General features: G+C 53.4%; 7 protein-coding genes across 7 annotated transcripts; 3 read left to right on the forward strand and 4 right to left on the reverse strand.

The window, feature by feature from the left end:
- Positions 1 to 208: 208 nt before the first annotated feature.
- NECHADRAFT_50473 (uncharacterized protein) lies at positions 209 to 1,693 on the reverse strand (the record flags this gene model as incomplete). The annotated part of the gene is made up of 2 exons (XM_003040061.1): positions 209 to 1,588; positions 1,643 to 1,693. The coding sequence occupies 2 exons, from the start codon at positions 1,691 to 1,693 to the stop codon at positions 209 to 211; spliced, it is 1,431 nt and encodes a 476-aa protein (XP_003040107.1).
- Positions 1,694 to 2,295: 602 nt separating this feature from the next.
- Positions 2,296 to 4,720, forward strand: NECHADRAFT_105487 (uncharacterized protein). Its single transcript, XM_003039842.1, has 6 exons — positions 2,296 to 2,670; positions 2,738 to 3,278; positions 3,388 to 3,430; positions 3,508 to 3,741; positions 3,797 to 3,930; positions 3,984 to 4,720. Exons 1-6 carry the CDS (start codon positions 2,581 to 2,583, stop codon positions 4,463 to 4,465), a joined length of 1,524 nt encoding a protein of 507 aa, XP_003039888.1. The 5' UTR covers positions 2,296 to 2,580; the 3' UTR covers positions 4,466 to 4,720.
- Positions 4,721 to 5,278: 558 nt separating this feature from the next.
- On the reverse strand, positions 5,279 to 8,739 carry NECHADRAFT_49834 (uncharacterized protein; the record flags this gene model as incomplete). Its single annotated transcript, XM_003040062.1, has 2 exons — positions 5,279 to 8,122; positions 8,212 to 8,739. The coding sequence occupies 2 exons, from the start codon at positions 8,737 to 8,739 to the stop codon at positions 5,279 to 5,281; spliced, it is 3,372 nt and encodes a 1,123-aa protein (XP_003040108.1).
- Positions 8,740 to 11,105: 2,366 nt separating this feature from the next.
- On the forward strand, positions 11,106 to 14,312 carry NECHADRAFT_50420 (uncharacterized protein; the record flags this gene model as incomplete). The annotated part of the gene is made up of 3 exons (XM_003039843.1): positions 11,106 to 11,138; positions 11,200 to 11,296; positions 11,377 to 14,312. The coding sequence occupies 3 exons, from the start codon at positions 11,106 to 11,108 to the stop codon at positions 14,310 to 14,312; spliced, it is 3,066 nt and encodes a 1,021-aa protein (XP_003039889.1).
- A 306-nt stretch (positions 14,313 to 14,618) lies between these two features.
- On the reverse strand, positions 14,619 to 16,510 carry NECHADRAFT_96797 (uncharacterized protein; the record flags this gene model as incomplete). The annotated part of the gene is made up of 3 exons (XM_003040063.1): positions 14,619 to 16,034; positions 16,087 to 16,282; positions 16,344 to 16,510. The coding sequence occupies 3 exons, from the start codon at positions 16,508 to 16,510 to the stop codon at positions 14,619 to 14,621; spliced, it is 1,779 nt and encodes a 592-aa protein (XP_003040109.1).
- Positions 16,511 to 16,900: 390 nt separating this feature from the next.
- On the forward strand, positions 16,901 to 18,592 carry NECHADRAFT_96798 (uncharacterized protein; the record flags this gene model as incomplete). Its single annotated transcript, XM_003039844.1, has 3 exons — positions 16,901 to 17,188; positions 17,248 to 17,706; positions 17,771 to 18,592. 3 exons carry the CDS (start codon positions 16,901 to 16,903, stop codon positions 18,590 to 18,592), a joined length of 1,569 nt encoding a protein of 522 aa, XP_003039890.1.
- A 57-nt stretch (positions 18,593 to 18,649) lies between these two features.
- NECHADRAFT_50378 (uncharacterized protein) lies at positions 18,650 to 19,708 on the reverse strand (the record flags this gene model as incomplete). Its single annotated transcript, XM_003040064.1, has 2 exons — positions 18,650 to 19,396; positions 19,457 to 19,708. 2 exons carry the CDS (start codon positions 19,706 to 19,708, stop codon positions 18,650 to 18,652), a joined length of 999 nt encoding a protein of 332 aa, XP_003040110.1.
- Positions 19,709 to 19,863: the final 155 nt, after the last annotated feature.

The raw sequence follows: 19,863 nt of genomic DNA on the forward strand, positions 1-19,863 counted from the left end.
TAGGCGCTTCAAGCTGGATCAGCTGAGAAGACATCACGCAAAGTGTCACGCTCCGAAACATGCTCCAAACGTAGGCCCGGGTTTTGTATCAACGATCTGTGTACCTTATTCATATGGCTAGACTAAGCTATGGTTATCGACGGACAAACTGGTTAACAAAGTGTATGCAAGCGCTCTCTCAAAAACTCCGACCCATGCAGATGCGAACCTAGGAAAAGTCGAAACGCTCAGGCAGGGCAATGGGCGCCACCAAAGTCCAGGTATACATGCCGTAGCAGACCCAGGCACTGACGATCTTGACCCAGCTTGCCGCATATGTACGGCCAACAGTCGCAAAGTCACCGTCCTTGGTCGACTCGTCAAAGTTCATGGTAAGCAGAGTAGCCACCCATGCCGTCGCCAAGAAGAAGATGATGTGGAACACGGAGTAGTTGTACTGGGTCCTGGATCGCTCGTCATCGCCAGCAGGGGAATCACCCGCCTCGCTGTCGTCATCATCCGAGAGGAGAGCATCGGCTGGCAGGCTGCCCTCCTCAACAGCTCGGCGCAAAGCCTCGGCTCGCATTTCACGGCGAGCAGTCGGCTGCTGCGTAACCAGATCATGCTCGTCGTCCTCTGGGAGTCGAATACCGTTCGAGTTGCCCAGGCCCAGGCTCTGGGTGGCGGCTCTGGTTGTGGTGTAAGCAATGGTGAGGAGGGTGACGACGGCACCAATGATGATCGAGGTTGTTCTTGTACCCTGGCCTCTAATGAGAGGGTTGCACTCGTTGTTGGGCTCCATAGACACAGCGGACATGGTCAGATAGGTGCAGTAGACAGCCACCATTGCTGCCTGCGCGAGTCCTGCCTTGGGGTTATACTCCTGGACAGTGGGGTTGACGGAAATGACAGAGATTCCCAGCCAGAGAAGGAGGTTGATAGTGATGACAGCTTGGTTCATGGAGCAGTTGTTCTTGGCGAAGAAGATGTATTGAACAATAGTCATGGCAAGCGAGCCGATGTACATGCTCAGGGTCGATCCGATCAGAACAAATCTCCAAAATCTCGAGTCGGTATCCTCGATCTGAGCGAGGCAGTACTCGGCCCAGTTGTGGGCGAGATCGACAAGCAGAATCAGGCCCAACAAGAGGAAGAGCATGGCGCAGCCGAATGAGATATAGTTGCCCCAGACCAGGAAGAAGCTGTCGGGAATGAGGAAGGAGAGGACAACAAAGGCGAGCCAAGCAATAATCTTGGGGCCCCAGTAACCATTCTGGATGGAGGCGCGAGGACTCCTGGATGTCGCAACACCAAAAAGCAGGCCGGCGAGAATGAGATGGAAGAGACCGAGAGCAAAGTTGATTCGATGAACGGCAAACCAGCCGTGACATGCCCCCGTCGGGCAATTGATTGTGACCCAGTCGAGGGTGAGTTTCTGAAGTTTTTTGATGGCCCACGGCGTGAGCATTATCCAGGCAAGGATCGAGTTGACAAGGAGGAGGAGCGCGTATGCGATACGGGTTGCGACACTATTGCCGCACTTGCCACAGGCACTGCAGACCATGGAGCAGGTCGCAGCACCGCAGCAGCTGGCCGCGAAGGACATGATCTAAAGGAGACAGATGTTAGCATCTAAAATTGATGGAGAGCAGAGTTGACGTACGGTGGTTACGCTCGGCACCGCGAGCAGTGGCAACGATAACAGAGCACCCATTGCGACGGCGCGACAAGGTTGACTGAGTTAAGTTTGAGTCTCCTAGGAAAGGGCGCGATCTCGAGACTTGCGCCCTGATGGGTAATCGGGTGTATCGTTTTGCGCAAGAGTTCAGTGTCGTGTTGTTCAGGCCGTTGAAGGTCTTGTGCCTAGCCTGGAGTCTGTTTGAAGATGGGGAGGAGATGGGATGATTGAGGCTGGGATTGGGCAAGCTAGTCCACGTGAGATTACGTCGTCAACCGCGGCCGGGCACCGAAAGCGGAAGTGGGATGCAGGCAGGCACTTTGCAGCTGTGGCTGGAGTTCGACGTGGCTGAGCACTCAGATGGCGGGACGTGGCTGTCCGTACAGTCGACAGTCTCGGAGATCCGGGGTTCTCCCACACTGCCGGTAAGGAGGTTCCAGGCCCAGTCACAAGGCCCACCTTCGGAATCCCGGACCCTCTCGGGACCCCCCTCCGCGTTCGGCCCGCGTGCGTGCTTACCCTGCGTCTTGCGTGCCCCTTGTTGGCTGTGAGTTATCAGCTTCCAGAGCCACGAGATAACGAACTCGGCTCCCTGACCCCCTTCTTCCATCCCTGGACTGTTACATCCTAGGATCGATCTTCTCCCGTTCCTTCGTAGCTACATACACGTGGTGCTGCATCATCTACTCTCTCTTCCTATTCCTATCTCCTAACTTATCTTTTTTTTCTTTTCCTATCTATCGTCTTGCCCCTCTCTTTCAATTGCTGGCTGTCTGTTTCGTCAGTGTGTCAGCATCGCTGTCACTACTAATGTTTTTAACTTTCCCGTCCTAGAAGCGTGTCCCCTCAACCTAGAGCACCAAGCTCACTCACTCCCTACAACTAACTACCTTCCTATCTTCTATACATTCCACATTGCCAAGATGCACCAGAATCAGCAGCAGCGGCTTCATCATGCTCGCATCATTGCGAGCGTCGCTGCTACCGTCATCTCTCTCGCCTGTGGCACAAATGTTCGTTCCTATCTTGATCATGAACTTTGAGATGTGGGAGGCGATAAGTTCCTGACAATGCATATAGTATGTCTACTCGGCCTGGGCTCCTCAATTCGCCGAGCGGCTGAAATTATCATCCACGGAGAGCAACCTTATCGGTCTTGCTGGTAACCTGGGCCAGTATACTATGGGAGTTCCAATTGGTATCTTCGTCGACCATCGCGGTCCCAGACCTGCTGTTCTCGGTGGCGCTGTTCTCCTAGCTGCCGGCTACTTTCCTCTTCACCAGGCCTACGACAGCGCTTCTGGCTCTGTTCCTCTCCTCTGCCTGTTCTCGTACCTGTCAGGCCTAGGTGGTTGCATGGCGTTTGCTGCTGCCGTCAAGACGTCTGCTCTCAACTGGCCCCAACATCGAGGTACCGCTACGGCTTTCCCACTCGCTGCGTTTGGCCTGAGCGCCTTCTTCTTCTCTCTTCTCGGCTCCGTATTCTTCCCCGGCGACCCAAGCGCTTTCCTGGAGCTTCTCGCTTGGGGAACATGCGGCATGACTCTCGGCGGCTTCTTCTTCCTCAAGGTCCATCACCAGTCCAGCTATGAGGCCGTACCCGACTCAGAAGACCACCACGGTCGACAATCGACTTCTTCCCGCCACTCTCGCCAGGGCTCTTCGGACGAGCCCAAGGTCTACCGCTCTTCTCGGGCGGTTGCTGAACCCGGTATGTTCACTAATTCTAGTAGTAGTAGTAGCAGTAGCACTCGCACAAGCACAAGCTCCCCTGTGCCCGCCCTGGCATCTTCATCCACCCCCGCCCCGGATCTGACGGCCTCTCCTGGAATTCCATTCGAGCCTGAAAGTGGCCGTGTGGTCCCCGTCGAGAACCCCGACGACCTCGAGGCCGGCGAGACGTCCCCCCTAACGTCCCGCCCCTCATCGCGAACCGGCGAAGCCCTTCTTGGAACCAATCACATTAATAACGATCGATCTCACCGTGTAGACATCCGAGGTCTGGCCCTCATGCGCAGTCTCGGCTTCTGGCAGCTCTTTACCATCATGGGAATACTAGCTGGCGTGGGTCTCATGACCATCAAGTATGGCACCCCCGTCCCTCCACTTCGGGAATGAGCTCGGCTGACCTCTTTCAAGCAACATTGGCAACGACGCCAAGGCTCTTTGGAAACACTTTGACAAGAAGGTTACCGACGAGTTCCTCATCCACCGCCAGCAAATGCATGTGTCGACCCTTTCCATCTGCAGCTTCCTTGGTAGACTACTCAGCGGTGAGTCCGACCCCGACACATCCCGTATTTTCATTGTCTCACAGTTCTTCTAGGTGTTGGCTCCGACTTCTTAGTCAACCGACTTCACGCCAGCAGGCTCTGGTGTCTTGCCGTCGCTTGTGTCGTCTTCTTCCTCGCCCAAGTCTGTGCCTTGCTCATCGTGAACCCCAACCTGCTCGGCCTAGTCTCGGGTTTGTCCGGTCTCGCCTATGGCTTCCTGTTTGGCGTTTCCCCTTCGATCGTGGCCGAAACCTTTGGCATCCGCGGGCTGAGCCAGAACTGGGGCTTCTTGACCATGGCTCCGGTTATCTCGTCCAACATCTTCAACATTTTCTACGGTAAAGTCTACGATTCACACAGCATTGTTCAACCCAACGGTGAGAGGGTATGCTTGGAAGGTCTTGACTGCTATCGTTCGGCATATTGGGTTACTCTATTTGCTTGTATTGCCGGAAGTGGCATCACTCTTTGGGGCATCCGCCATCAGCATGCCAAGCTCCTCAAGGAGCATGACAAGGGCGAAGAGGAGGACTAGCCATGTGCCGGGCATCCATGCAAAGGCTTGACAATTCTATTGGATCAGGTTGTGGCCAGTCAGTTTGGTAGTGATCTACGGCGTTGGATGAAGTTTGCTTGGTGTTGATTCATGGATATTTTAACATTAACATGATGGAACGGTCTGGCGCATGGGGAAACAAGGAATGCATCGCGGAAAAATCTAGTTATTAGATTATATGCCAAAGGATATCCGTCATCCACAACCCACGAAACCCTCAGTTCCATATTCAAGGCCCTTATCCCAGCCGCCGGACCGCCATGTCCACATTGCCTTGTGACATTATAATCCGCCATCATGCATGCCAGTGCAAGGAAAAACAGGGACGACGAAAACAGACCCAGCCAAAGCAAAATGTGAAAAAAGTGTTGAACTGAGGAGAAGAGTGAAAAGCCCAGTGAAGCCAGGCTCCTCATTCTTTGTCTTTATCATGCCGTCTACCTGTGGAACGCCGAAATAATGCTCAAATCGTCAACTGACAACGCGAGGCACGCAACTCTAGGTGCATTCCTCCTTCGCCCGATGTCAAAAGGACGTTGACTCCAGAACCATGCAAAACAGAAAAAGTGGTATTATCGGGCGGGCCCGCGCTGAAAACAAAAGAAGAAAGACAACCGACTGGGATGATGGGAAACAAGTATATGGTTCGGGGAAATGATCGTGTCCTGCCATGGAAGTGAGGTGGTGACAGCCTGCATTACATCCTCTGGTGATATACACAAAAGTGTGGGCGAAAAACAACGTGCTACCGAGCACTGCCGTAGGCGATTATTCTTTTCGAAGCAAGCCTGATCATCGAGGCGTCTTGCCCTCCTTTCGATCTGGATTCGAGTTGCTTTCGAATATGGCGCCAAGCCCGCTGAGTGAAAAGGGGTCGTTTGTCGAATGTAGCACCACCAGCCAAGCCGCCACAATATTCACCAAATAGTGAAGCATATAGGCGTGGGAGACGCCATACATGGCGGCATAAAGAGCCGTAGCGAAAAGGAGTAGGCTAGTAACATAGCCAAATCCCCTGCTGACTTGAGGAACCATCTTCCCTGTCGTTAGGTTCTCCACGAGAAGAATAAACGGCATGATGGAAAGAACATTATGGTGCGAAGAGAAGGGCGTGAGCCAATGAACTGCCAAGTTTCGAATCCAGACCGCCAGGATAGGGAGATTAATAGGGAGGATCCAGAGCATTAGGAGGAGAACAGAATGGGCGTAGTGGTAGTAGTTCGAGTTTGCATCCGAAGGGGCAGTGTTGTTGATACGAAGCGCTCGGATAACGGTAAAGAGCTGCACCAAGCATGCCACGAGGTAAGCAAACTGATAAGGGATAAAGGTCGACACCAGGAACAGGAGAATCGCTGTCGTGATCATACGCCGCTTAGGGGTTGATGGCACAAACGCAGGAGATCTCGCAAGCCCCTGATCATCGGACGCTCCGGCCAGAGACAGCAGATTAAGCAACGCATAGAAGAGACCGAGAATCTGGGTCAGGAGCTTGGTCATGTAGTGAAGAACAGTGCAAACGCCGATGCAGACAACACCAATGAGAGGGACGAGAAACCAAAAGAATGGGTCGTCCGTTCCGACCAAGATGTCATGTCGATGAAAGTCGACGCTCGAGGGGGTCACATGCGCCTGCTCGAGATATTTGCCAAGTCCAGAAAATGAAACTCCTTCAAGCGACATGGAGAGAAGTGTCAATGACAGCAGCAACAGCGGAATTGACTGGCGGAGACACAAATCCAAGCTCTCTGAGAAAGAGATGAAGACACCGGAGCTGTCGTAGACACGGAACTGCTTGCGTAGAACAAGAGTAACAGTCAACAGGGGGAATGCAGCAAAAACAGTGCGATACCTCATGTAGAGCTTGCCCAAGCTGCCCCAGATATCCGGCTTGATCTCCAAATGGACACTCGACTCGCAAGAGGGGTCGGCCCATAGCTGGAACGTGAGACCATTCTCGGGCCTCTGCTTCAGAGGAGGCGGCAGATAGGGGGCAACGCCATGAAGGCTAACGTCAGCGGACTGCGCATTGACAAAGTACTTTGACTCGTACGGCCGGTCGAGATACTGGCGAACCAAGGGACTGAAGAGAGCCTTTTCAACCTTGCAGCTTGGGCTTGTGATTTCCAGCTTGTAAGCGAGCAGAGCCGATTGCAGCGAGGGAATGGTGACCTCGACTGCCATGGGACGGTTTGGTGGAAGGTCGATTGATGCTCCAGACAGGATCAGCCCGCCAAGACCAATGTCCTGCTTCTTGGAAAATGCAGACTGATCGCTAAACTCGGCGATCAGGAAGCCGTGAGTGTTGGAACTGGCCTTTTCTATAACTGCCACAAATTGATGTTCCGAGAGCAAGTCGAGGTCGTACTGAAGGTATGAAAAGGGAGCAATCTCTCTCTCGCGGTCAAGATAGAAGGGGAACTTTGTCGATGGAGTAGAGGCTGGAAGCAGAATTCGGTCTGAGGCCGCGTTCTTACAAGCAAGCCTAGTCGAGCCACTGTCGCCGCTGGAAAGGTCGATTTGGAAGGGGTAGAGTGAGTTGGCTTGTCCGGACTGAAAAGGATACACACTGCAAAACAGAACCTCGAGCTTTCCATTTTCACCAGCCTCATCCAAGGGAGCATCCGTCAGAAGCGTGAAACGCTTCGACTCTGGCGAGCCCTGCGGTGGGACGGGGATCAAGTGTGCTCTTGGCTTTGACTGCTTCCCAATCTTGTTGAGAACGAGCCGCTCTCCGGCTGGAAGAATCGAGTTGAAATCGTCACCGAGTGTGAGAAGTGTAGTCGCCTCCTTAAAAGGTAGATCCTTATCCATGGTCGATTCCATTCCTGTAAGGAAGCGTTTCTTGAAAGTTCTCATCCGATCAGCCCTTGGCCTAGTTTGTGAGCCACGATGGACGTCAACAATGTCGAAAAGTGTCCGCGCAATGACTTTTCGGAACTGGTCGCACCAAAGGATGGCTTGGTGGTCCATACTTGTCCAGACGGTCGGGATGCCCGTAGTGAAGACGGTAAAGCCATGTGTCGGAGGGACAAGAGACTCGAGACTCGCATAATCTGATGGCACAACCGTATCCAAGCCGCCGCCTGCGATCGAAACCAGAGTAACGTGCCACAAGGGATTGTTGTTGGCCCATTTTTGCGAGTATGCTCGACGCCAATAAGCGTTGATTTCGTCATAAATCTGAACGATCTGTCCATCGAATGTGACCGGGGGACGTGAGTGCGGTGCCGACATCGTAATAACCGTATTGATAGAGTTTGCCTGATAATTGGACTGAACAAGCATGGCTCTCGCTACCACGCCGCCCATTGAATGTCCAAGAATGATTACTGAAGTTGGGTCGGGAAGATGATCCTCTCGAGAGACGCGTTGGGGATCGGAGTAGAGAGAAAGGATGTAGCGCACGGCCTCGTTGAGATATTCGGCTTGATCGAGCAGCGTTTGGCCGTGAAATGCGGTTATATCTTCGTTGAAATCCACCGTAAAGAAATCCAGGCTCCGGATGCCAGCATCGAGAGTGGCTTGGTCATGTTCGAGGTTATGATGAAAATAGTTTGCTGCTTCAGCAGCAATCGGACGAACCTGCTTGTAACTTCCAGCATTGCCAGGAATGAAAAGCACAGGGATACCTCGCAACTAAACACATGAGAATTAGCGGTTGACGTCGGAAGTCGTCCATAACTGTCGACCGCATGCTGAAAGCAGAGGGGTTGCATGGGACATACCTTGTCCGGCTGCTCGATCCCTTGCTCTCGATAGAGATACAACGAGTATTTTGTTGCGAAGCGCGTGTGCTCAGTGTCGAACTCGGTGAAGCGCACGTACGACGGGCGCATATAGGACATTCGACATCCCTTCGGATCGAGTTGGCGAGTCACGAGAGACCTCAGGATACCGATAAGGAGCGCGATGCCCAGGGCCGAAGTGAGCAAGACAACGGGGGAGAATCGCGAGGAACGGCGTGTGCGACGACTCGGAGAGGGAGACTGATTTGGCGTCCTGGCAAGAGCCATGTCGGGAGTTGAAGGAGCGGCGAGTGAGGTGGGTTTTAGGGTCGTCGTTGGTTGAGGCTCTTCGCGAGCATGGCCGTTCTGCCCATTGCGGCCGTTCGAGGGCTTCCAATTCAGGCTATCGGGTCGCCGGCTCCGTGTAGGTGAGGAACGCGTCTTTGAGCCAGAATCAGGGTCGGGGATGTCGGACTCGAGGGAGGATTCGTCACCGTCATCGGCCGACCCAGACGAGCGCCTCTTCATGGAGAAGGCGCGTTAAGACTCGCCGCGAGCCTCTGACCAAGTATAAAGAGGATGAAGGTATATCGACCAGTGTCGGAGGAGGTTCGCAAAGATCTGACGGTCGAGTCGCAAAGTCGGCAGAAGCGAGGTCAGATCAAGGACGAGGTCGAGGTCAAGGTCAAAGCCAAGATTGAGATCGAGAAGGCTTGGAAGGGTTAGCCAGGCTGGCACAGCTCGGAGAAGCACCCACCAGGGCCAACGACAACAGGGGTCCGACGGGGGCTGTTAAAGGCGCAATTGAGCACGTCTGAGTGGAAGCCCGAGAGAGGCCTGAGTGCCCGGTCGCAAGCAGAAGCAACCGGGGTGGCCGGGAGTGAACTTTGCTGGCGATTTAACTCACCTCGGTACCATGCAGCAGCGTTTGCGTTTGCGGTCGGAGGCTCCTGGCAAGATCAAACGGCAGCGACAACGGTGACAACCACATTAGCACAACACCGCAGCGACTAACTATCCGTACAGCAACAAGCACAAAAAGAGATGGTCAAGAAGATGGCCGCAACGCTTGGGCAAGGCGATACATGCCGATTCCCCGGTCCTTTCTGGAGCCAGTGAATGTGGGTGGGAAATTGGATGTTGATGGCTTCTCTGTCAGCCGAGTCGGAGCCACTTAGCGTTGCGTATCCCCTTTTTTTTTTCCTTCTTCCCCCTGCGCGCACCCTTCCATCTGCTCCCGCGCCACACTCTAGAAGAACTGTCGCCCCGAAAGCCACCCAATTATTTAATCGCTTACCATTTTCTCATCTAGAGTTTCAAGGAAGTAGGTCAATCCCAACAAGCAGGGAATCCCTCATCACACATGGCTCGTGTTGTCGGCCTCGTTCCCGCTGCTGTTTAATTGCAGGCATGTCGGCCATTTAGAAGGATTGTTTCAATCTGCATTCAACAAGACCCAACCCATCTACTCCACTGGCAGAATCATCCAAGATGTTGGTCCAAGACCCCTTCATAGCCTTGGGTACCTCGGTCCGCCCATGTACCAACACGCAGCCTCTTGACTCAGCTACGTGGCTGTTGTTTCGGTTTCGAATTAGGTGGACGGGAACGTTGAGTCCTCGTAAATCTGCGTCATCGAAGCAGGTTGATGCGCCTGTTTTTACGCATACTTGCAACCTTCTTGCCTGTGAATGTACCAACGGCGGCACCAACCGCGTCACCTGAAATAGATGGAAGCTCACACGTCGAGCCCGGCTCCCACGTTCCGCGTCACCGCGCCATCCATTGTGGTCCCGCCCCTACCGCCGGCGCCTCTCCCTTTCCAGTTACCTCTTGACGTGGATAGCTTTGCTTGGACCACAGCCAAGTTTGGAGAGCCAAGACTGGAGATGTTATTCCGATCGAAGCTCTCACGCGGAATCGGCGGTTATCGTTCCTTTGTGGGGATCAAATGCGGTCTATCTGCTGGAAAGCAGCGCCGGCGTCTTCGGTCCTGCAACTACCTGCTGTATGGTCGCAACCGGCAGCCCAAAGCTGGTTGAAAATGTGGTGGCTGGGAGCTCGAGGCATCCTGTAGACGCTCGGGAGGTTGCGTCGCGTGCGTCCAACTACCTGCCGATCCCTGACCACTGGTCAGCGAGCGCACAGAGGCATCATTTCACCTTGTTCTTTGGCTGATTGAGCGCGGACGACGCTAGTCAATGCTGTTGAATGACGCCTTTTCTTTGAAGGGGACGCCGTTCGTATTAGCTTGATTACTTCACACAGGCGGTGACCAGTCTCCCTGTCGCCTTGAAAGGTACGTAGTTGTCTCTTTTCGGAGCCGAGTATGGGTCCTCTACGACGGGACAAATCAGTTTGGAGTATGTGCCGACTTGTGGTCATACAGCTATCGCTCCGTACTTTTTGGGGGGGTTCCGCAATATCGAGGGTTACATCTATAATGACCCTCCCGGGCATTTTCAATGCTGTGCGACCCCTTCAGCTCAATGTGCCTGCATCAGATCTTCCCCATTGGCTATACAATTTTCATTCCACATATCGAGGTGGATGCTACGGGATTTCATGTCTTCAATCTTGTCTCGGTAACTAACATCCCCGGTAACCGAATACCGTAGCTCGGTAGTTAGCTAGATCTTGTAAATGCTTATCCCCTATCAGGGAGCTGAAGACCCCTGTCATCCAGTCGCGTTCACGTACACGCACCCAGCTATGTGAAGAGCAACTGACCAGAACAACTCGTTTCATATATTGAAAGCGCATTTATTCGAAGTTTGGCGTTTTCGGAATGCAGGTTTGCCAATTAGGCCTCGATCACAAGTAGCTGGGTCCGTCTAGCTACTCCAGCACCGTCCACGAGCAGATGCCTAGCCTCAGCTAGTGAATGTCAAGTCATGGCAACCATTAAACAGATTGATGGACGCACGGTAAGCCCACATCTGTTGAATCAATACATCTAGATACCTGTGATTCTAACAATGTATATAGGTTCATCAAATACAATCTGGCCAGGTCATTGTTGACCTCTGCTCTGTTGTAAAGGAGCTTGTTGAGAACAGTGTTGACGCTGGCGCAACTAGTATAGGTTCGTGAACCACTGCTCTTTCCCAGTTGCCGATTTAAGGAGGCTCTCTCTTATATATCGTCCTCACACGGTTTCTTTAGATGTTCGTTTCAAAAATCAAGGCCTTGACCTCATCGAGGTGGCGGACAATGGAAGTGGCATTGCCCCTGCCAACTACCCGTCAGTAGCTCTAAAGCATCACACCTCGAAGCTTTCTTCATACTCGGACATATCCACACTACAGACATTTGGCTTTCGCGGCGAGGCTTTGGCCTCCCTGTGTGCACTGTCCGTCCTCACTGTGACGACATGCCAAGCTGGCGAGGCTCCTAAGGGGAGCAAACTCAGCTTCGAACCCTCAGGAAAGCTCAGTGGGACGGCTGTTGTGGCGGCATCGAAAGGCACGACTGTCTCAGTCGAGCGTCTCTTTCACAACTTGCCGGTCCGTCGCCGAGAGCTTGAACGAAACATTAAACGGGAGTGGAACAAGGTAATCGCCTTGCTCAACCAATATGCCTGCATCCAGACCAACCTCAAATTTTCTGTGTCTCAACAACCTACTAAAGGTAAAAGGATGCAACTATTCTCTACCAAAGGAAATCCCACCACTCGGGATAACATCATCAACATCTTTGGGGCAAAGACCATGACAGTTTTAGTTCCCCTAGACCTGAAGCTCGAGATGCAGCCCTCGAAGGTCAGCCCTGCCTTGCAATCGGATGTTAAAGACTCGGGGAGCTCAAAGGAAGTCCGTATCGTTGGCCATGTGTCCCGGCCTTCCCATGGTGACGGCCGACAAACCCCAGACCGTCAGATGTTTTTCGTCAACGGGAGACCCTGTGGTTTGCCCCAATTTGCCAAAGCATTCAACGAAGTCTACAGATCCTACAACGCCTCTCAAAGCCCCTTTATTCTGGCTGACATTCAACTTGATACCCATATGTATGATGTCAATGTCAGTCCCGACAAACGGAGTATCCTACTACACGATCAGAACGAGCTTCTTGACAATCTTCGCACATCTCTCACAGACTTGTTTGACTCGCAGAACTACTCAGTCCCTACGGCACAGCTCATGACACCGAAGCCCAACCTCGAGAAACAAATCAATAGAGCCACGCCCGCAGGGTCGCTCTCTGAAGCTCGTAGCAATTCCCATCATGGTCCCCAAGATGATTCAGGGTCAGACGATGAAGCCAGCGAACATGAGAGCCCGATGGTCAGAGTGCAAATAGGTCAGGCAAGGACCATCCGTTCGTCCAGGTCTTTGTCGAAAGACACAAGTGGCCAAAATCTGATCAGCGGTTGGGTGGAAAGGAGAGCAACGAGTCGAGTAGAAAAAACGAGCAATGCAACACCTACGCCTCGACCTCAGGGTCGATCAGATTCAAAAGCGTCGGCCAGCAAACAAGAGGAGCCAAGTTTGTTCCTTGAAAGCTCCTCGGATTCCTCAGAAAGCGACGAAAACGATTTTGACAAACCCCTGCCCGTCAGGGACTTCAACAAACGGTTAAAGGAAAAGACCGATACAATATCCAAAGCTTCCACCAAGGCTATTGATTCTCCACCAGTAGTTGAAGATGAGCCTCGAATTCCTGCCGTCCAGCCCCTGAGGCGTGGGCAAGACGACCATCACCACGTCAGCCCGGTACGATCGACGCAAAGAGGGGCAGTCCCAGAAGTCACTACAATCATCATTGGGAACGAAAGAGTGCAAGATCCCACTAGCCCCCTACCCGATGTGGATGAGAGGCTGGCAGCCGACGCTGAAGAGATGGAGGTTGATGAGCCAAAGCCATCATTTGGAAACAGGCTGACCCAAATATTTGCTGCTGGAAGCAAAGTGGCAACGGATCATAGAGTGCCGCTCCAAGATGGCTCGGATGATGAAAGCGTTGATGATTCTAGACCTGAACTTGAACCTGAACCTGATTCTGATGACAAGGATGGAGATGGAGATGACATCAGGGGCCGTGATACACCCGGGCGACCCAACGCGCCAAGTGATCATGAAGAGGACCCCGAGTTGGCTGATCCTTCGCCCAGTATCGAGGGAACGGACGATCGACCCCAGGATCCATCGCTCACAAGCCCTCTTGCACCCATGTCCAGCGAAATCTTGACAGCAGAGCAGAAGAGCCAACCTCTCAAGGCCGGTGTACGCAAAAAGGATGCAACATCTCAGATTCTCCAGCACCTACGGACGAGCGAACGATCGATCAGATCGCAAATGGCGAGTTGGGCTAGCCACCTCCCCATGGACAGCGGTCAATCACCAAGTGATGGTGAAGAAGTGACAGATCTCGGTGCAGCTGATGCCGAAGAAAAGCTCTCTCTCACTATTGCAAGGAAAGACTTTTTGAAGATGAGGATTGCTGGACAGTTTAATCTGGGTTTCATCATTGCAGTCCGGCCAGCACAGGCGAGATCGGATGATGAACTTGAGCTGTCGGAGCATGACGAGCTGTTCATCGTTGACCAGCACGCAACTGACGAAAAGTACAACTTCGAAAGACTGCAGCAAGCTCAAACTGTACAATCACAGCGACTGGTTCACCCGAAACGGCTCGAGCTGACTGCTCTTGAAGAAGAGATCGTGATGCAGAACATCTCAGCCATCGAGGCCAACGGCTTCAAGGTCCATGTTGACATGAGTGGCGACGAGCCCGTTGGCTCACGATGTGAAGTCTTGGCCCTTCCCATGAGCCGCGAGGTGACTTTCACCCTGACAGACTTCGAAGAGCTAATAGCCCTCCTCGGAGAAGAATCGTCCGAGTCGAAACATGTCCCTCGACCTTCCAAGGTCAGGAAGATGTTCGCCTCGAGAGCATGTCGGAGCAGTGTCATGATCGGCAAGCCCTTGACACAGGGGCAGATGGAGACGCTGGTTCGTCACATGGCAGACTTGGACAAGCCCTGGAACTGTCCTCATGGACGCCCTACGATGAGGCATCTATGTCAGTTGGACTCCTGGGACGGGAGAGGTTGGAAGGCAGACCAAGCACCAACATCTTGGCGATCATACGTGGATGAATAGTACAAGTAGGCTAGATTACTCGGGGGCTAGGATGTCTCATGATAGGTATAATAGTGCATCATTCACAGCGAGGCGGGAATGAAGAATTCCAAGCTTCAAAACTTTTTTCATCGCATCCCAACGCCGTAACTACCTAGATATCTACCTAATTACACCACCTATCCGATCACGCCGTGTCCGCCAAAGAACCGCATCGCAACCAGAACAGGTATCTGACCCATGATATCAAAGCTGAACCATCCTACATAAAACTCATGACAGAAATTCATCAAACCCAAAATCGCAAATCCCAAGATCCCCAATCAATCATCGCTCCCCGAGCGGATTACGTCCATCAAGGAAGGAAAACCTGTTTCCTGCAAAGCCGCCTCGGCCCTCTTCAGCCACTTTACCACTCACTCGTCGCTCGTACGTCGTTGACGAATACTTGTTGTAGTCGTTACCAGTCGACACCTTGCGAGTGTTGCCCACCATCATGACCGGAGGGGTCGCGCTCTTGAGATCGCCGTAGGGTCTGGCAGAGAAATCGGACTCGGGCTGGATGGAGCTCTGTCGATTACGGGGCGCAAATGCAGGCTTCTCATCGGCGATGTCCCTGCTCGCGCTGACTCGTCTGGCATTAGAACTGACTTCAGACAGTGAGTTAGCAGAGGGGAAGTAAGGCGTCTGGGCACGAGGGGGAGTCTCTCGCACGGCTGTCAGTGGGTTCAGACGAAGAGGATGGGGTCGAAGATCGTCAGCTGCATCTGACTCGAAGCCGTATGACGGGTTGTTCTCGTCACCATATTCAGAATCGGAATCGTCGAGGTTGCCATAGCGCGGGGCCAAGGCCTCGTATGACTTGTTCTCGCGGTTCGCAGCACTGGTCTTGGCCGCTTCCATTTGACGATTCCGCTGGTTAGTTCGGGAGATGAGCGAATCCGTTGGCATCCACGTCTCGGTGAACTTAGCAGGTCGAGGCTGGCTTGTCCTGTTGTAGCTGCTCGCTGGTCGAGAGCTGGGACGCTCATCCAGTGGGATCTCCATGTAGGCATCGTGATAGAATGAGCGCGTGGCTGATGTTCGAGTGGTTGCCTTTGATGCGGCCGAGTCACGGCGTTCACGGCGAGGCGTAACTGGAACTCTGTGATACTGAGGGCTGGCCGGCGGGTTGCTTCGAGAGGCTCTGCTTCCAACAGTGGTGCTGGATCCATTTCGCGTGTGGGTAAATGGAACAGCACGCGGAGGCTCGATCCCATCATGGATGCCCTGGTGCGGAATGATAGACTGTCGACGGTCGCTTGCAGCCGTAGACATCCGGCTCTCATTGTCCACTGTGCTGAAGGTGGCCAATGACGACTTGTTTCTCTTGTGCTTGGGACGTGCCGTCAGATGATCTTCGAGGGGGTTCATGTCTGGTGGCATCTGGCTGATCCTGCGGAACGTAAAGCACAGCCAACCTGCGATGCACAACGTAATCACATGAGTTCCACCAGACCCGAGTAGGGTGTACCAGACGGTAGGCCTGAAATAGTTCATGAGGCTCTGGTCCGAGAGGCGCGTTTGCCATTTATCACCATTGTTGTATACCGAAAGGGCACCAAAGGCATAGAACGAGCAGGTTCCAAGATCCGAGACGAAAGCGAAGAGTTGATAAGCAGAAGAAGAGGCCGGCGCACGTGAAGCAGCGTCACGCGCAAGATGGTAAATGGCATAGACACAATGGACCATCACCACGCCAGGCTACACAAAATGGTCAGTCCACGTTCATGCTACAGTGAGTTCTGGAGCTTACTGTGATTCGAAGGACCCAGCCCTGAAGCGCATCAGTCTTGGTGATGAGAATCATCAACGTCAAGATTCCAGCCGCGGCGATGAGCTGCAGCACACGCAGCGCACATTGGAGTCGGCGTAGCCATTTGATAAAGCTCTTGGTAAGAGGGCTCATAGAAGCATACTCGTTTGATCTATGTGTGAGAACCTCGTGCGCACTATAAGACGGTTAGAGATCGACAGCTTGCGGAACATGGCACTTGTCTCAGTAGTACTTACTCTGGGTGCCTGTTGAAGGAGACGAGAGGTCCAGATGGCTTCTTTCTCGGCTTCGGAGGCGTCCAGCTTGCTCTCGTGACGGCCTTGGGATCGAACTTGGGCTCGGGGAAGCGTGAGTCGTGGCGCTGAACAGCGCTGTAGAGGAAAGGCGCCTGCGACGGAGGCATTGTTGGGCGTCGCAAGGCGATGCGCTTCGCGCTTGGAATGAATTGTTGATCAACGGTGGTTTAGCGATGTCGATGTGAGTTGACGGGAAATCTAGTCGGCCGTGGCGAGCCGACAATCGAGCCGGGACTTGGAATGCGATAGTTATCCGAGCGAAATAAGGCCCAGCTGTTAGGATGGATACGGGAACAATGGCCTCTGGTGAAGATACCTAGTTTGTGGACACGCGGGGGGTCGACCAGGTTGTCACGGCAACAGTCGGAGGTCGGACCCCGGTGAAGGCCGATCAGCCATAACCAGCCAAGAGGACATGTCCGGCCAATCCAAAGAGTCACATCTCTGCCACTTGCTTATTCTTCGCGTCATGATCTCTTGAATTGGCTTTGCTCATGATGCCATTGACTATAACACGGCGTTTCAGCCGATTGAGCTTAGTCCCCCAGCTGTCTCGGGTAGCTTGCTCAAGCCGCTCGTTCTCATCGACAGTCCGTCGACATGGGAGCCGATCCCCGGATGCGCCGTTCCGTCTGGCGGTAGTGGGCTCCGGCCCGGCTGGCTTCTACACCACATACCGGGTGATGGGCAAAGTCCCAGGAGCGAAAGTGGACATGTATGAAAGTCTTCCAGTGCCGTTTGGTTTGGTTCGTCATGGTGTCGCTCCCGATCATCCAGAGGTCAAGGTTGGCTACCCTACAAGGCATGGAGCAAAAAAGATCGCAGCTGATCTTTCTACCCCCAGAATTGCCAGGAGAAATTTGATGAGATTGCATCCTCTCCCAATTTCACCTTTATTGGCAATGTCTCCATTGGCCATCCCGGTCATTCCGCGAACCATTGTACCTTAGAGCTGCAAAACTTGATGCGCCATTATGATGCGATTCTATTCGCATACGGAGCCTCGGAAGACAAGAAGCTTGGGATCCCCGGCGAGTCGACACTGAGCGGAATATACTCTGCCCGTGAAGTCGTTGGCTGGTACAATGGTCTTCCTGACTGCTCCAACCTCAACCTGGATCTATCACAGGCTGAGGAGGCTGTCATCATCGGCCAAGGAAATGTTGCCCTTGATGTTGCAAGAGTGCTGCTAGAAGACATTGATGTTCTGAAAAAGACAGACATCACAGAGCAGGCACTTGAGGCGCTATCCCGGAGTCGGGTCAGACGAGTGCACGTTGTGGGAAGAAGAGGGCCTATGCAAGTATGTTGAAACATAAGCGACACCTGGAGGACAACGAATGAGACGCTGACGTCAAATTGTATAGGCTGCCTTCACGATCAAGGAGGTCCGAGAGCTGATGAAACTCGACCAAGTTGGGTTCTTACCATTCAACCGATCCCTGGTCCCCGAAGATCTCAAGACGTTGCCCCGTGCTTCCAAGCGGTTGATGGAAGTTTTGGTCAAGGGCTCGCCGACACCGGCTGAAAGTGCGTCCAAGGTGTGGTCTCTGGACAGCTGTCTCTCCCCAAGGCACTTCCTCGGCAACCAAGACGCACCCTCCAAGGTTGCGAGCACCGAATTCGACGTTACGGAGCTTGCAGATCCTTTCGACCCAAAGTCATCCGTCAAGGCAACTGGGCAAACCGCCTTTCTCCCCTCCGACGTAGTCTTCCGTTCCGTGGGCTATAAGTCTGTGGCCCTGCCCGGATTTGAGGATATTGGCATCCAATTTGATGAGCGTCGGGGTGTCGTTGATAACGACGGACTTGGCAGAGTCACGAGAATGGTGTCTGACACACACGCCGAGGGTATTCGGAACCAGCGAGTTCCGGGAGTTTATTGTGCAGGCTGGGTCAAGAGAGGTCCAACTGGAGTCATTGCATCAACCATGCAAGATGCATTCATTACGGGCGAGGCAATCGCAGAGGACTGGCTCTCGGGTGGTCAATTCATGAACACATCCGATGAGACGAGCGTGAGTGGTTGGGATGGGCTGAGACAGGAAATAGGGCCATCAGCTTCCCAAGCCGTCGCATGGGATGATTGGCGTCGGATTGATCAAGCAGAAAGAGAACGAGGGCAAAAGAACGGAAAGGAGAGGGAAAAGTTCACCAACACTGCGGACATGCTCGCGGTACTTGGATGACGCTCAAAAAGACGTTTTTAACTATTTGTATATCACATCACTGTACATCATAGATACTTAAGAGCTCTTGATCTTCTCGGTGAGCTCAGGGACCTTTTCGAACAAATCTCCAACCAGACCGACATCGGCGACCTGGAAGATGGGTGCATCCGCATCCTTGTTGATAGCGGCAATGACCTTGCTGTCCTTCATACCCGCAAGATGTTGAATAGCACCTGAGATACCAACAGCCATATATAGTTGGGGAGCGACAACCTTGCCGGTCTGGCCAACCTGAAGGCTGTTATCGGCATAACCACTGTCGACAGCAGCACGGGAGGCACCGACGGCAGCACCAAGAGCATCGGCCAGAGGCAGCATCACTTTGTCAAAGTCCTCCTTGGACTTGAGACCACGGCCTCCGGAGACCACACGGCTGGCGGTGGAAAGATCGGGACGGTCCGACTTGGCCAGGTCCTCAGACACCCACTCAGTGGGGGACTCGGTCTTGGGGTCAACACCCTCCTCCACAGTAGCAGAGCCACCCTCAAGAGCAGCAGCGGCAAAAGCAGTTCCTCGAATAGTGACGACCTTGATGGAATCCGACGACTCGACGGTGGCGATCGCATTGCCGGCGTAGATGGGTCGGACAAACGTGTTCTCGCCCTCAATCGCCGTGATGTCGGAAATTTGTTGCGAATCGAGAAGAGCAGCAACTCGGGGGAGGAGGTTCTTGCCGAACGCGGTATGGCCAGCGATGACGTGAGTGTAACCGCCCTTCTTGATGTTCTCAACTAGGAGAGGAGCATAGTTTTCGGGGAGACCCTGGTTGAGTTGTTAGTCTGTGCCTATGAGGTCGGGGATGTACTCTGCGACGGCGCTTACCTTGTCATAGGCGCCGTTATCCACGGCGATAATCTTCTCGACGCCCTCAGCCTTGGCGGCCTCCTCTGCAACAGCCTTGATGTTGCTGCCAGCGATAAAGCCATGAACCGTTCCACCGAGCTTCTTGGCAGCTGTAAAGGCGCTCGATGAGCTGTGGTTGAGCTGTCCATCCTTATGCTCCAGAATGGCCAGGGTCGACAACAGCCTTTGGCGGGCTTGTGCGTTGAGGCTATAGGCATGGGCGCGACCCATGAGGCCAGTGGCCTGCTTCGCCAATACTCGTCTCGCAGTCGGAAGCATCTTGTCGGTGGAATTGGTTGCGTGGGTTGGCCAGCTGCCAACTCTAGGAGGAGATGATGGCTGTTTAAGGCACTCTGTGAGTCGGCGACGGCTGGTGACGGCCCGAG

Source organism: Fusarium vanettenii (assembly GCF_000151355.1).
Source record: "Fusarium vanettenii 77-13-4 chromosome 10 genomic scaffold NECHAsca_82_chr10_2_0, whole genome shotgun sequence".
Lineage (NCBI taxonomy): Eukaryota > Fungi > Ascomycota > Sordariomycetes > Hypocreales > Nectriaceae > Fusarium > Fusarium vanettenii.

What these genes read in the sequence shown, in the direction of transcription:
- NECHADRAFT_105487 (XM_003039842.1), top strand. Translation starts at nt 2,581, where the DNA reads ATGCACCAGAATCAGCAGCAGCGGCTTCATCATGCTCGCATCATTGCG. An exon ending in CTCTCGCCTGTGGCACAAAT is followed by an intron (nt 2,671 to 2,737) that starts GTTCGTTCCTAT and finishes CAATGCATATAG; the next exon opens with TATGTCTACTCGGCCTGGGC. An exon ending in CCTTGGTAGACTACTCAGCG is followed by an intron (nt 3,931 to 3,983) that starts GTGAGTCCGACC and finishes CAGTTCTTCTAG; the next exon opens with GTGTTGGCTCCGACTTCTTA.